At 41.7% G+C, this 13918-nt stretch overlaps 3 protein-coding genes across 3 annotated transcripts; 2 read left to right on the forward strand and 1 right to left on the reverse strand.

Moving 5' to 3' along the window:
* The first annotated feature begins 9070 nt into the window (after positions 1-9070).
* On the forward strand, positions 9071-10250 carry LOC131286356 (histone chaperone asf1). The gene has a single exon (XM_058315306.1). The coding sequence runs from the start codon at positions 9348-9350 to the stop codon at positions 10047-10049; it is 702 nt and encodes a 233-aa protein (XP_058171289.1). The 5' UTR covers positions 9071-9347; the 3' UTR covers positions 10050-10250.
* Positions 10251-10702: 452 nt separating this feature from the next.
* Positions 10703-11388, forward strand: LOC131289268 (nucleoside-triphosphatase THEP1). Its single transcript, XM_058318524.1, has 2 exons — positions 10703-10733; positions 10807-11388. Exons 1-2 carry the CDS (start codon positions 10703-10705, stop codon positions 11349-11351), a joined length of 576 nt encoding a protein of 191 aa, XP_058174507.1. The 3' UTR covers positions 11352-11388.
* On the reverse strand, positions 11379-13638 carry LOC131289163 (DNA-directed RNA polymerase III subunit RPC5). The gene is made up of 4 exons (XM_058318408.1): positions 13370-13638; positions 13166-13294; positions 12351-13083; positions 11379-12267 (listed from the first exon to the last, which is right to left on the reverse strand). The coding sequence occupies exons 1-4, from the start codon at positions 13400-13402 to the stop codon at positions 11636-11638; spliced, it is 1527 nt and encodes a 508-aa protein (XP_058174391.1). The 5' UTR covers positions 13403-13638; the 3' UTR covers positions 11379-11635.
* Positions 13639-13918: the final 280 nt, after the last annotated feature.

A 13918-nucleotide genomic window follows, 5' to 3' on the forward strand; every position in this document is an offset into this window, starting at 1 on the left:
CTGTGGCAAACAAAGAGAGAGAGAAAGAGAGAAGATACAAGAAATCGAATACAACAAACTATATAAAACAAAACAAACAAGAAAACAAGCAAAGCAAATACTGCCCTCCATCCGCGAATTGAAGTAGTGTGTTGACGTGTCTTAGGCGGTAAGATTAGTGGCGTGACGAAGGTAGCGTGTAGCACCAAAACCAAAAAGGAAGAAGAGAAAAAAAATTACATTAGAGCGAAAATAGACAAAACCAGATCGGTTCCGCCACGAGCAAACGGAAGTCAAGAGAGTACTTCTGTGATAAACGGGAAAGGGCGGTGTAGCGTAGCGGTGATTATCGTAGTGCAAAATCGTAGACTTACCGGTACAACACCTGTGAAAACTCGGAGCTGTATAAGAAACCAAAGAAATCATACATCGTGTGTACATAGTACATCGTCCCTAGGGGCGCTCCAGAACGAATGGAGGCCGAAGCGAACCTACGCGATACCAAAGGCACTGATCGTTTTTAGGTGTTTATTTTTGCCCTCTTTCTTTAACGCGATGCGATTGTGAAGGACGTAATCCAAGTAAGCGTAAACAAATTACTGCAGATTTCCGTAACACATACACACCGACAGAACAGTAAACAGGATTCCTGCAGCGAAATGCCATAATTGTAAGCTAGGTACACTAATCAAGTAGCCCGATTGCGCACACAGCCTTCAACGTAGGGTCAAAGCTGAGTCCAGAAGGCTGGCCTCCATGGAAGCCAGTGTCCACCACTCATCCGCATATACAGATATAAAGTTGCTTCAGAACGCTTTGGCCTACGAAAGCCAAGTGCCACCGAGAATCGATTTGCTAGAAATACAGGAGACAGTGAACTTGATACAATCTTAAACACGACTATCGTGTATGATCAGACCGGATCCATCCACAGCTTTTTCCTTGTTCATCCTTAGAATCTAAACATTGTCGTGCTGGCTCTCGGCGTCTCCATCTGTGTACCGTGTTTTTACACAATGTTTTTTTTTTTGAAAAATGTTTTTTTTTCCATCTGCCTAGCAAATGCCACAATTTCTGTGTTTCTGTGCTACGTCAGCTAGGGGCGATGAGAAACCCATTTTCCTACACAATCCTTTACATCATGGTACTAAAGTAATTCCACCCGCTTCGAACTACTCGGAAGCTGCTAACGTAATAGAGAGTGACGAAAACGCAGAACAATCGAGGCAGATCGAATAGACTAACCTCATCCACTACACTAACCCCTCGGAGCGAACCGAATATTTTCGATTACTCAGACAATCAGTTTGTTTTGGGGAGGACGCTTAATCACTAACTAAGAAACGCGTTCCCCTTCGTCAACGAAAACGTACCACGCTCGGATGAGCTAGGTACGGCCACATTGATCGATTTTCCACTTGGCTTTGGAGGTTGATATTTTTTCCACCAAGTTCCAAACAAATCTCTTTCCATTTCAGCAAATTATGCGAATACGATAACACTTGAAACAATCCAACGTAACCGAGCAGGACGGGTGGATTTTTTTCCGGCCCCGTGGAACGGAACCATACACCCTATAGCTGTTTATTCGAAAGCAATAAAATCTAACCGTAAACAATACAGCATCTGTTACTGAAGTCGAAAGAATTAGATATTACACAAAAAAAAAAACAGAGGAAAAACTAGATTCTACTAAAACAAAGCAAAAATCAACAAACCGTAACCGAATGGCTACACATTTTCTCCAGCCTCTCAAACTTTATTGAATGCTAGCAAAATGGTTCAACGTAAAGCCTTCCGGAGGCACTAGCATTAAGATCGCAGATAGCTAACCGGGCTCCGACCGAATTCTCTCTGATAAACGTAAACCACTTAGAATTAAACACGTGACATTGGCTTGATCGTAACGCCGCATTTTTAGATACCATTGTGCTTATCTTTACTCTTCGTGAAGCCGTGAGGAAATGCCGCTAGTACGCATTATGAATGTTCAAACGCAAACGTAGTTTGTAAGTGATGCGTAGTTTTTAAAAATGCGTGGGTGGCCCGTGAGAGAAGAAAGGCATCCAAACAAAGTCTTAAATGAATATGATAAACTAAACACCTGCACTACCACCACCGCAAACAAAACGCAATTCGTACTAAGGAGATTGATAGGGACAGACAACAGACGCAAACTAACTTTATCTAAAGCTCCGATACACGCTGCAATATGCTTGCCTACATTAATCTTACCCGATCACTAACGAAAAGTTTACTAAATAGGTGAAATCACATCGAAAACAAGGGAGAACTAATTAAAAACAAAAACATTTAGACACGCACTTACACGGAAGGAAAGATGAAAAAATTAACACAATCAAATGAAAGAAACAAACACAAGGGTGAGAAAGAAGAGTTAAATAACTATAAAAGTGGGACAGAAAATGTTATGATCGTTAAAAACAACATGCAGGAAATGATAAAAAATAACGCAGGTACTGAACTACAGATCTTGGACAAAAATACACTTAACACATACAGACACCATTCACCATTGGAATTCATCTAAAAACAACTCACCACAGAGGAAATGAAACACAAAAAAAGGTTATTATTATACATAAAAAAATGGCTTATATCTGTGATTTAAATAAAAAGAACACAAAGAAAAATTATAAATTTAAAAAGATGTTTAACTGAAACAGAACAAAACGGATGGGCGAAACGGAAAGAACATAGAAAGAGACATTGCACAAGACGGAATCGCATAGTCACGAAATGTTGTAAATTTATTTGGCAAACATGAAAACTTAGTGATTGAGATAAAACTACACGAGATGGAGGAATAGAAAAATAGAAAAAGAGAAAGTTAAAAATATAGCATATAAGAGGGTTAAGCGACTAGGTAAAGCAGAAATACTACGTTAACAATGAATTATGAAAAGAAAAAAATGAAATGTGCTTTTTAAATATTTTCTATTGTATATGAAGACATTACATTATATACATATACATATATATATACTTATATACAATTAACGGAGCGACAAAGGAGCAACTCGAAACGATACACTCACAAACATCTAACATATAGTAAATCACACATCTATAGCACAAATTGTACTTCAAACAATGCGTGTCGTGGTACAGGAGTTAAACATGGATAAAGAAATAGAAGGATAGGATATTTAAGAGCAAATTACAGCAAGAAACCAAAGCTAAAAAACATACACAAAAAAGTGAAATCACCAGCGAATGTGGAAGAATAGTGAACGATACAAGAAAAGCATTGTTAGCAAATGTGAAGAAATATAAAAAAAAACCAATAACAGAAAATGTTATAATATATTATACTCTTATACATATAGATACATATACATAGGTATATTCTATAGGATTGTGTAAAAGGGATAAGTCTTAATCGTTACGAATAGGATTACAGTCATGCACTCATTCGACAAAAACGTTCCCCACAGCTGACAGCTTGCTGCTAACACTAGACTTTGCAGTCTAGTTGCGGCTCGCATTACAATAGTACCCCCAGCGGAAGTCCTAGCACCTATCCTAACTGTTCCTTATGTCAGTTGAACAAACTAAAAACCATTTCCAGAACACTCAATAGCAATAGGGATCTTTGCTAGCTTATTGAATCGCACAGCCTCAACTAACATAACCCTCATCTGAAGTGACTCAACTTTAAATTCTTTACGGCAACTTTAATATTCTTAGTTTGTTTCCTCTGCTGACCGGAGCGCATCGTAATTATTTTTTAATTATTCTAGTCCTATCTAGTCATTTTAATGGACCTTTTTGCGAATAACATTTTTAGACTATCACAATTTACTTCTTAAGCATAGTTGTTTTTATTAGAAATAAGAAGCGATATTACGGATAGTAAAACATATTTATTTTACCACTATATTTCAACAAATCATGCTTAAAATCAAAGATTGTCGTGTTACATAGTTGATGGTTTTATTTTTGTTATTAAAGTGAATCATGCGTACAATGATTTGCGGTAAAACGTTGAACATGTTGTCAATCTTATTGTTCTGGGATCTTTAATTTAGAATTTGTATCTTTGATTTGTCAGTGTAAAATAATTTGTTTCTTCTTCAGCCATCGCATTACCCCTTCAAATCATAAACGATTCAACACAACTGTAAACAGAAGTAAACAGGAAGAGAAGGTAATTGAAAAAAAACCAAAATAAACGAGCGCGGTTTAGTAACGTCCTAATTTTCCAAAGATAAAAAAAAGATAAGAATGCAACACAAAAGACACGTAGCTCGAACACGTGACTGTGCTGAAACAAAGCTAACTACCAAAGTGGAAAGAAAAATCTGAGGAATAATCTTGTAGCAACAGAACCCTAATAATAACAAACAAACAAAAATCCAAACGAACAAATTATATCAAAATTCAACGTTTGGAAACAGAGTTTTAGATTAAGGAGTCACGTCAAAATTAACTCTAAATAAATCTACCGTTTAGGCAAATATATCCGTAAAACCACCAGAGGCGTAATATTCCGATCTGCTCGGTCACCCGAAAGCATTGCGAAAAAGAAAGAAAAGTGTACCAATGGCACGGAGTAAATACAAAAGAAAAAACCACATTCCAAAATGCACGATGGACGAACGAAACCACAACTTCATTTCGATCATTTAGCAACTGCAAGTTGTCTTTCATAAGGAGGGCATAAAAATAGAAGAAAAAAGATGGTAATCTATTCGAAAAGTGTAATGTAAACTGGACGGCAAACTGAATCATCGGATCTTTCACATTAAAAATCAAACCCTTACCATACTTTTGTACAATAATGTACAAAAGATAGCGATAAAAGTCAATGTTACAACTACAGCAAACAAATGGGCCAAAATCTTCTTTTAATAATTTAATTTTTTTTTATATATATTTCCGGACAAAAGCAAAGATTTTGGTTGTTTTTCATGAAATCAGCGTTTTCAATAAATTGAAGTTATCACTAAAATAAGTTGATAAAACCAAGCTGAAATGAAATCTGTGAAACATTGTAAAGGTTCATGGGTAAAAATTCTACTCAACGGTTTGAGAAATTCATACACAATCCTGCAGCAATTTCCAAAGGAAACCAAATTGGCCTCGTAATCGTAACATAAAAATAAAATCAAAACCCATACATGGCATGCAACGATACCGACCATGCGTAGTTTTGCTGGCAGAACAAAAGAAAATGACCCTTTCGAAGAATTAATACAACACAATTGACAAAGCATAGATATATTATACATATACAACCGCGCAACAATCACAATTTTTGCGATACACGATTACGATATTATGATATGGATCAAACATATATAGTCTGCAGAATTACACACATTTTCATGCACTTTCTTACAATTATTAATAAAATTACAAATAACGAGCAAGCAAACCCCTAACGTGCAACAGCAACAAATGAAAACCGTCAGCACACCAAACTTTAGTGCACCGGCAAACCAAGCGCAGCAGTGTTCTAGACGAACCGAAAATGGATTTAATAAAACAAACTCAATCTCGATAGCGAACGAAAACAAACAACTAATTCACATTCATCTTCAAACGCAACAGACCTGATGTGAGCATCATGTAAAGTAAGGAACGATTTTAATTTATCTCACGTTGTTTATCACACGTTTTAATTGTCACACTAGCATTGCTGAGCAGTGGGAAAAATTTAAAAGTTTTCAAAAAAAGGCATACCGATCAAAACTAGCCTAGTACTAGGTAGGGCCATAAAAGACAAACATAATATGAACGTGCGGGAAGAACGCTAAACGAAGGAGCAGCAGGAAAAACAGCATTCACTTAAATAAACAAAACATGAGATGAGATAGAATCCGCTAGCGGTAGCTGAAGGGGGTTACAGCAGAACATATTGCTATCCGTAGTCATCTCAGAACATCGATGGTGTTGGATTATATAATTATGTAAGTGAAACGACGAAAACAGAAAATAATTAAAAGAAAAGAAAAATAAAAGAATAAAAAGTAAAGATTAAATAAAACTGAAATTTTATTGCTAAAATCTACATGGTGTTTCAATCTGCGACGTCCTCACGGAACAAATCGATTGGCCTTTCTTCTTATGCTTTTACAATGTCAGCAGCCTTGAGGACTTTGTTCAGCCTTCATTAAAAAAGTTGCATTAGAGAATCGTTTTATCTAATATCCTAATGTGAAACACAAGGGCTACATCATATATAAATTCATATCCTTGGTTCATTAGCCAACGGCCTATAAAGTGTAGAAATATTTAATTTGAGTAATTGAATCTGTACAAAACATGTTTAAATGAAAAACATTTTCCTATTATATCTTTTTACCTTTTTTCGTTAGTTCGAAGAACGAGAGATTCAGAGAACCCAAAATAAAATGACTTTAGATTAACGTATCGTTTGAAAACACATGGTGCGCACTAGTGGTGGGCTGGTCAAACCCAAACCTATCGGATCGGAACCATTCGTAAATGTTCCGGAGCTAATCGAGGTACTGAGTACCTACCCACACAACACGAAGTCGTATTAAGTTGAATAAATTGAATCTCATATTAGTATTTTTCGAATCGGAATCGCAGTAAGCATAGACAATGTACGAGCAATGTATATTCTTTGTTCCATATGATGCCGATTAAGAATGTAATACGATTTTCTTTATGCATACGTATAGATAAACGAGCAATGTCCGGCTGATGTATATTGTAAGTCGTATATGATGCCGACTTAGAAAATATACGACTAAACATATACATTTTGAACAATGATGCCTATCGCGAACGAAGTAGGTTTCATCAATCGATCGATGCATTTTTATCGGTCGATAAAGTTATCTACTCGAATTTTGCATCGCGTACGCTTTTTCTGAATCTGTCGATATAAATTTATCGGTCGATAAGGCAACCAGTTTTATTAGTAGGCTAATTAGCTACTTTTCTATGGATGTAAAAATCGCATGGAAGACAATCGTCATCCAGCTGGATCCAAGTATCCTTTTTTTACTGGTCAAGTGATACATTTGGTAAACAGATGAAATCAGATGAAAAGAAATAATCAATAAAATCAGTGATTTTGGTAGAAATAAGAAATTGTGATGCTCACTGGTGTTAGTTATTGTGGATTCGTGTTGATTTTTTAGTGTACCATCATTAAAAATGATCTTTTAACTCGCTATCGACTGGTTCATAGCAGTGGATAGTATATCGATCGATAGGGTTCATCTTTTAGCGTTCGCGATAGCAATATCTATCGATATAGCAACTACTCGACAAATTTGTTCGCGTTTGACAGCCGTTTTATCCACTGCTATATCGATAGATAACTTTCAACGTTCGCGATTGCTTAACCTGTGGTCACAGCTTTCCGCAACCGCATGCGGTTGCGTTTTTGATCTGTCAAACGAGCACAGCTTTTTGCAAAAAATAATACTTTAATGTTTGAATATACCACTTATATGAGCAAATAATCTCATTAAAGTCTACTAGGAACAATATTTATTGTTGACATATAAAAACGCAAGAGTCTGCGGCAAGAATCAAACTCGTTTGATTTTTTAGTACAGAAACCGCAAGGTCTTGCGTCTGCGGTGACAGCCCATGACAGCTCCTATCTCTCCCATGGGAAAAAACGCAACCGCATGCGGTTGCGCAAAGCTGTGACCAGGGGTTTAGTGAACCAAGTATCCTGAAAATGAACACTTGTTGGTCGATATACCATATCGATCGATAGAGCAAAACGTATCCGATAGCTCCCAATGTACGGTTAGCGCCTCCACTTTTGTACGTATAAGCATTATTTTAGCATCATTTACGATTCAATCATATTGCATAGAAGTACGATTATTTCAAGTTGATATTCGATTTACATGCATATGTGTTGTGTGGGTAGTTCCGGTGGAACCGGTAGATTGCCGTTACTTTTCCACGCAAATAAATTTCTCAATAACTAGAAAATATAGAAAGATCTTTTGCAAGACAAAGTTGTGTGTCTTAAACAGACCTTTCATTTGAGGCGTCTGTTGCTGAAATTAACTTAGGCACTAAAAAGTTATTTACAAATTAGCTTCTTTTTCTTCTTGGCGTAACGACCTCTTGGTCATGCCTGCCCGTTATACCCTTATTAGACGAGGGCTTTTTCTGTCATCGTTGCCCAGTATTTTTCTGCCAAAATTGGCTTTTGACATAAAAATGCTGTCCGCTCGTGTAATAACACAAAGTTCCACAAAATGTGTTTTGCAGTTAATTGATCATTTTCATGTTTGAATTTAGCGTATTGTTCAACCTAGCGTAACGAACAAAATCAGTTGCAAACAACAGAGCAAAAAGTAAACAAATCGCCAGTTTGACATAAAAATACTACCCGGTTGACAAAAATTCAAATTTTTTGCAGATGTCATGTAGTACCAGCAAGTTTTTCCATAGCAGATTGCTGGGACTCTTGCTGGAACTACATAGTACCAGCAACAATCCCGGTTGACAGAAATTGACATTGTTGCTGGTACTATGTAGTTCCAGCAAGAGTCCCAGCAATCTGCCATGGAAAAACTTGCTGGTACTACATGACATCTGCAAAAAATTTGAATTTTTGTCAACCGGGATGTCAATTTCTGTCAACCGGGTAGTCGAAAGAATATCGGAACCGGTCGTGCCCGGTCGTGCCCGGTTCCGATTTTCTGACAGCAATATTGCTGTCAATGGCCATTTGACACTATCTTCCAAAATCGATGGACAGAAATATTCCTCGTCTAATAAGGGTATTAAGGGCATACGACTTGTTTTCCTGTTGTACGTGGATAGTCGCTCCTCTTGTACAGGGGAGGGTCCTGTCTCGGTTGGGATTCGAACCCACGCCGTCGAGGTGGTGAGCCCCGGCGCTCATGGGCCGATTTTCTAACCGGCGCTACCGCTCGGCTGTCGTGGACCCCCATTACAAATTAGCAAATTCGTCATTATTTACAGTTGTGACCAAGGTTTTTGAAGCTTGTTGATGCCAGTTTGGCGCGCTTCGCAAATGTCATGATGTTTGGGTATGTCATTTTGTCTTTGTCGGCGCGTGTGGTAGCGCAATCTTCGTAGGATAAACGTATATTTTCAGCAAAAAACGTTAAATATCTGCACTTAAGCGGTATCAGCAGACGATCGGAACAAAGCCAACGACTTTACCAACCTATTTGTGCAACAACCGGGCGTTGGAAAACGTAGGTTAGTCTTTAGCGACAAAAAATCCCTGTGCGGCCAAACATTCGTTTCGTATATGCAGGATTGGTGGAGATTTCTAGAAAACGTATCCAAAGAAGGCACAACGCTTCGTGGAAGATTGACCGCTTCCAAGTAGCGATAACAGTGACCCAACGCAGCAACATACCACGATGGCAAAGGTGCACATAACCAACGTTGTGGTGCTGGACAATCCTAGCAGCTTCCTGAACCCGTTCCAGTTCGAGCTTACGTTCGAGTGCATCGAAGAGCTGAAGGAGGACCTGGAATGGAAGATGATCTACGTAGGATCTGCCGAATCGGAAGCGTTCGATCAGGTTCTGGACACCATCTACGTCGGCCCGGTACCGGAAGGTCGGCACATCTTTGTGTTCCAGGCAGACCCCCCGAACGTAAGCCGCATCCCGGAGCAGGATGCGGTCGGTGTAACGGTGGTGTTGCTGACCTGCTCCTACCGTGGGCAAGAGTTTGTCCGTGTCGGCTATTTCATCAACAACGAGTACTCCGACCCGGAGCTGCGTGAGAACCCGCCTCCGAAACCACTGTTTCATAAAATGACCCGCAACATCCTGGCGTCAAAGCCGCGCGTTACCCGCTTCAAGATTAACTGGGATGACGCACCGGCGAACGGAGTGGCCGGCGGACCCTCGAACGGGCTGATGGACGGTGAGGAGGTACCGGCTGATGAGATGACGACGAACGGTGGCACCGATGATCACCAGATGGATGCCGGGTCAGAAAGCAACTCGCTCCACCCGCCGGAACTGGTGCACGACGAGAACAGCATCGCTATGCCACCGACGGAAATGCCTGAATTCAACGAAAACTCCAACTCGCTCGCGATGGAATGCTGAACGGCAGGGAACTTTGGGAAGAAAATGGGGGAAGGTGCCGTCATCTTAGTAAGCGTTAACTCACAGGAGTTTTGGGGAGGAATCGAGTTTCTTCCTCAAATCGCGTATCTCGGAGTTGTAGACTAGTTAACAATTATTTCATTTAAGACACGTAAATTATCGTTTCTTTTCCTACGTCTAAACGCGCTGGTTCTGTTCGCTGCTCCTTCAATGAATTGTCTTTTTTTGTCGTTGTCACCTACTACGATTGCCAATCATCTTGTAATCGCCACATACATGGACACTTTTATCATCCATGGAGAATATACCTTAGAATCTTATGTTCGCTAGAAGAGAAATGATTTTCGTTTTTTCAATCGTGTTTTCATAACAATTGTGAGGAATTTTGTAAATAGCTGTGAAAAGAAGTTTCAAAAAACACGTAGAGTAAGCTAGCATAGCCGAAGCTTATCTCAATCGAAAATAAATAAGATTTTTTCATAAAACTAACCAAAACCACTGTTACAACGTTGTTACAGAATATAGCAACGTGAACTAGATGCAGTTTTCATTTATCCGAAAATTATTACCTTTCTTTTGTTGCCTGCTCCGCATTCTTAAACGAAAATTTATATCAGTTGATTTTTTCAGGAAAGCCCCTGTTCTCCGACAAAATGGCCGTGATCTTGGTGACCGGCATGCCTGGTACGTTCCTCCAATCGCCAATTGTGCCCCTTTTTACCCTTATCCTTTTTCAACCTTTCCCACGTTTGTACAGGAGTCGGAAAAACGACCATCGTGCGACGCATTGGAGACGAATTGGGTCGACGTAACGTTCCCATCGCCGGGTTCTACACGGAAGAAGTACGTAACTCAACGTCCGGCGAGCGGATCGGGTTCGACGTGGTGACATTCAGTGGCCAGCGGGCCCCACTAGCAAAGATTCAAACTGGCCAAACACGACCGCAGGGTCCCACCGTCGGTCGGTATTCCGTTTGCTTAAAGGAGTTTGAGTCACTTGCCATCGCTGCCCTGGACAAACGCCATCAGCAATCCAGCGACGGAATGCTTCTGTTGGACGAAATAGGCAAAATGGAGCTCAAATCGCGCGCTTTCCAGGAGAGTATGCAAGCGATTGTCGGCGAGGTGGCGGCAAAGAAGCTGCGGTTTGTTGCCACCATTCCGCTGAAATCGACCGGGATCGATCTAATCGAACGGCTAAAACTTGTCCCCGGATGCCTTCTGTTTCATGTGAAACCATCGAACCGGGACGCAATGTACGAACAAATAAAAGATGCCTGCCTAAGCGTGGTATCGAAGTGATGGGTGCTAGAGTCGGATAAATTGATTTTGTGTGTATCCATGCTGGATTACTGTATTTCGTATAAATAAATGTTCTTATCGCTACGCAAGATGGAGAAATTATAATTACATCGCTTGGGTGCAAGCCGATTGAGCTAAAATCAGGGTAGAAAATTAGAAACAATACGCCCGCGAAACCACTCGTCGCTATGCGCCGCTCCGGGTTAGTCCGGCCTGCTTTAACGGCCAGCAAAATATCTATACAAACTCTAATCTCGCAGTATAAAGTACGTTACGTCGCTATTTCATCCGTTCGAGAGTTGCCGGGAAAGCGTAGAGGAGGACGAGGAGGAAGAAGCTGTTGTCGTGGCGGTAGCACTTCCAGCAACGGTTGCGGTAGGTACCGTCAAGCCACTTCCGCCACTATCGCGAGTGGACCGTTTCCTCACACGCTTCGTTGTCGAGCCTCCTCCGGCCGTCGAGCTGGTCTGCTCCATCTCGCTGAACTTTTCCGATCGGGCCAACCAGAAAGCGCTCTGGCGGTCACTGATCTCCTGCTCGTCGACGCTTAGAAAGTTATCGTTTGGTGGCAGTAGCATGCTCCAGGTGCGTGTGGCCGCGTTCAGCTTCGCGATCGAGCACAAGATCTCGCGGATCTCCTCCATCGGCAGCTGGGTGATGCTGGTCAGATGGTGCCGCTCAAGTTTATCACATTTCGTAAAGCGGTACAGGATATAGTCGCGCGCTTTGCACATCTGCTCGGCGGACACCCCGTTCGTACCGGACACGCTCCCCTCCGGATAGATGTACTCGGACTGCACGACCCAGTTCCCTCGGATCAGCCATCCAACCTGGGGCAGCAGCCGGAGAACCTTTTCGGCCGGCACGGTTCGGTCGGAAATAAGCCTTAAGATTTGCTGAAACGTAACTACCTTCGCTAAAATGGGTGAACAAAAATAGTGATTTAACCGTACAAAAAACAAACAACGACTGATTCCGCCGAACTGTAGAGTTGCTTACCATCGGTCAGAATGACTTTCAGTTGTTCCAGCAACGGGAGCTCGTTCAGCTTGTGCATACACACCACTCTACTTGGCAGCAGCCGGTCAATGTTGCGGTCCGTCTTCTCCTTACTGATAAGCATATCCATGTACTCCACGGGGTGCACATTTAGGGCCGCACTGTCCGGATCGACACGACCGAACGACCCGCTGGCACTGGCACTAGCGCTTCCACCGAACAGTTTTTGCCGTTCCAACTCCGCCGCAGAGGACTGCTTCTCGTGCCAGAATGCTTCACACCAGGGCTCTTCCGATTCCCTCTTTGCCAGGTAGGTGAAGGATTTCTCACGTGCCTTCCGCACCTTCTCGTTCTCGGTCCGGGCGAACTTGACCGTCACCTGCGTTAGCTCCTCCTCCTCGGCGACCCCGTCCGCGTCCTGCTCAGCTTTCTGCTCCGCTTTGGTCCGATTGTCCTGCTTGTCGAAATAGGAAAACATCTGGCGCATGGACACGATGCCCTTGAGCGGGGTCGCATGCATCTCACCGTCCTGCAGCACACACACCAGATACCGGCTGACGTCCTCGATCGGTTTCGTGCTCAGAAAGGACTGCTTGTCCATCGTGCCACTGCGGAACGTTACCTTTGGCAACTTGTCCCGCCCGTGCCTGCCGTCCGCGGCAAGCGCAAACTGTTCCCCTTTGAAGGAGTCATAGTTGGTCGAGCCAGAATCCAGTTCATAGTCGATCTTGATCTAAACACGATGGCGGGAGAGACGGAGGCAGCAATTAGTTTCGTTACCCACGGAATGCTATTCCACTTCCCCCGTCGTATACCTGTTGATTTATCGGTTTGACGCAACAATTCACGACCCGAACGTCATCGAAGCTGGTCGCGGAAGATTTGACGGGATATTGCAGTAGAAACAAATTGTCAGCTAGCGTTTTCGACAGATGCACCGGAATCTAAAAGCACGGGACGAAACCATTAACGATACGCTACTTGACTATCCAGATGCTAGCTCCAGGCCGTTTACTTACCTCTTCCACGACGGGATCATCTTCATCTTCCATGATCGTCGAGGAACCTTCTCTTATCAACCACCACGCGGAGAAAACCCAAACCTATCAAATAAACACATTCGCCGGGTGCACCAAAACGGTGGTCGTTTTTGACCACGCGGCTCTCACAAGGGCAGTAATCGAAGGCGAAGGAATTGCGCTACCTTTCCATGGCTGAACGAGACGCGTTCTTTTTATCGCCAGCGATGTGATGAAATTCCCAAAATTTTCTTGATTTGCTGCTTGATCAAATTTAGTGTTGGCAGAATCGGGACTGGGAAGATTCGAAGATTCGATCCCTAGCCGGATTCCAAAGATTCGAATCTCATTTGACGGATTCTAAAGATTTGATTCGATAAGGATTCGAAATCAGATTTGATTCCTTTGGAATTTATTTGAATAGATTTGTTAAGTTTGGGATCTTTTTTATTTCGATTCTAACTTGATTTGACCGTATGTTCATAGTATAATCGGCAAGTTACATGTGCACACATGGTGTGACGGATTGGGATTCGGAGTGGCCTTCCG

Source organism: Anopheles ziemanni, chromosome 2, assembly GCF_943734765.1.
Source record: "Anopheles ziemanni chromosome 2, idAnoZiCoDA_A2_x.2, whole genome shotgun sequence".
NCBI classification, from domain to species: Eukaryota; Metazoa; Arthropoda; class Insecta; order Diptera; family Culicidae; genus Anopheles; species Anopheles ziemanni.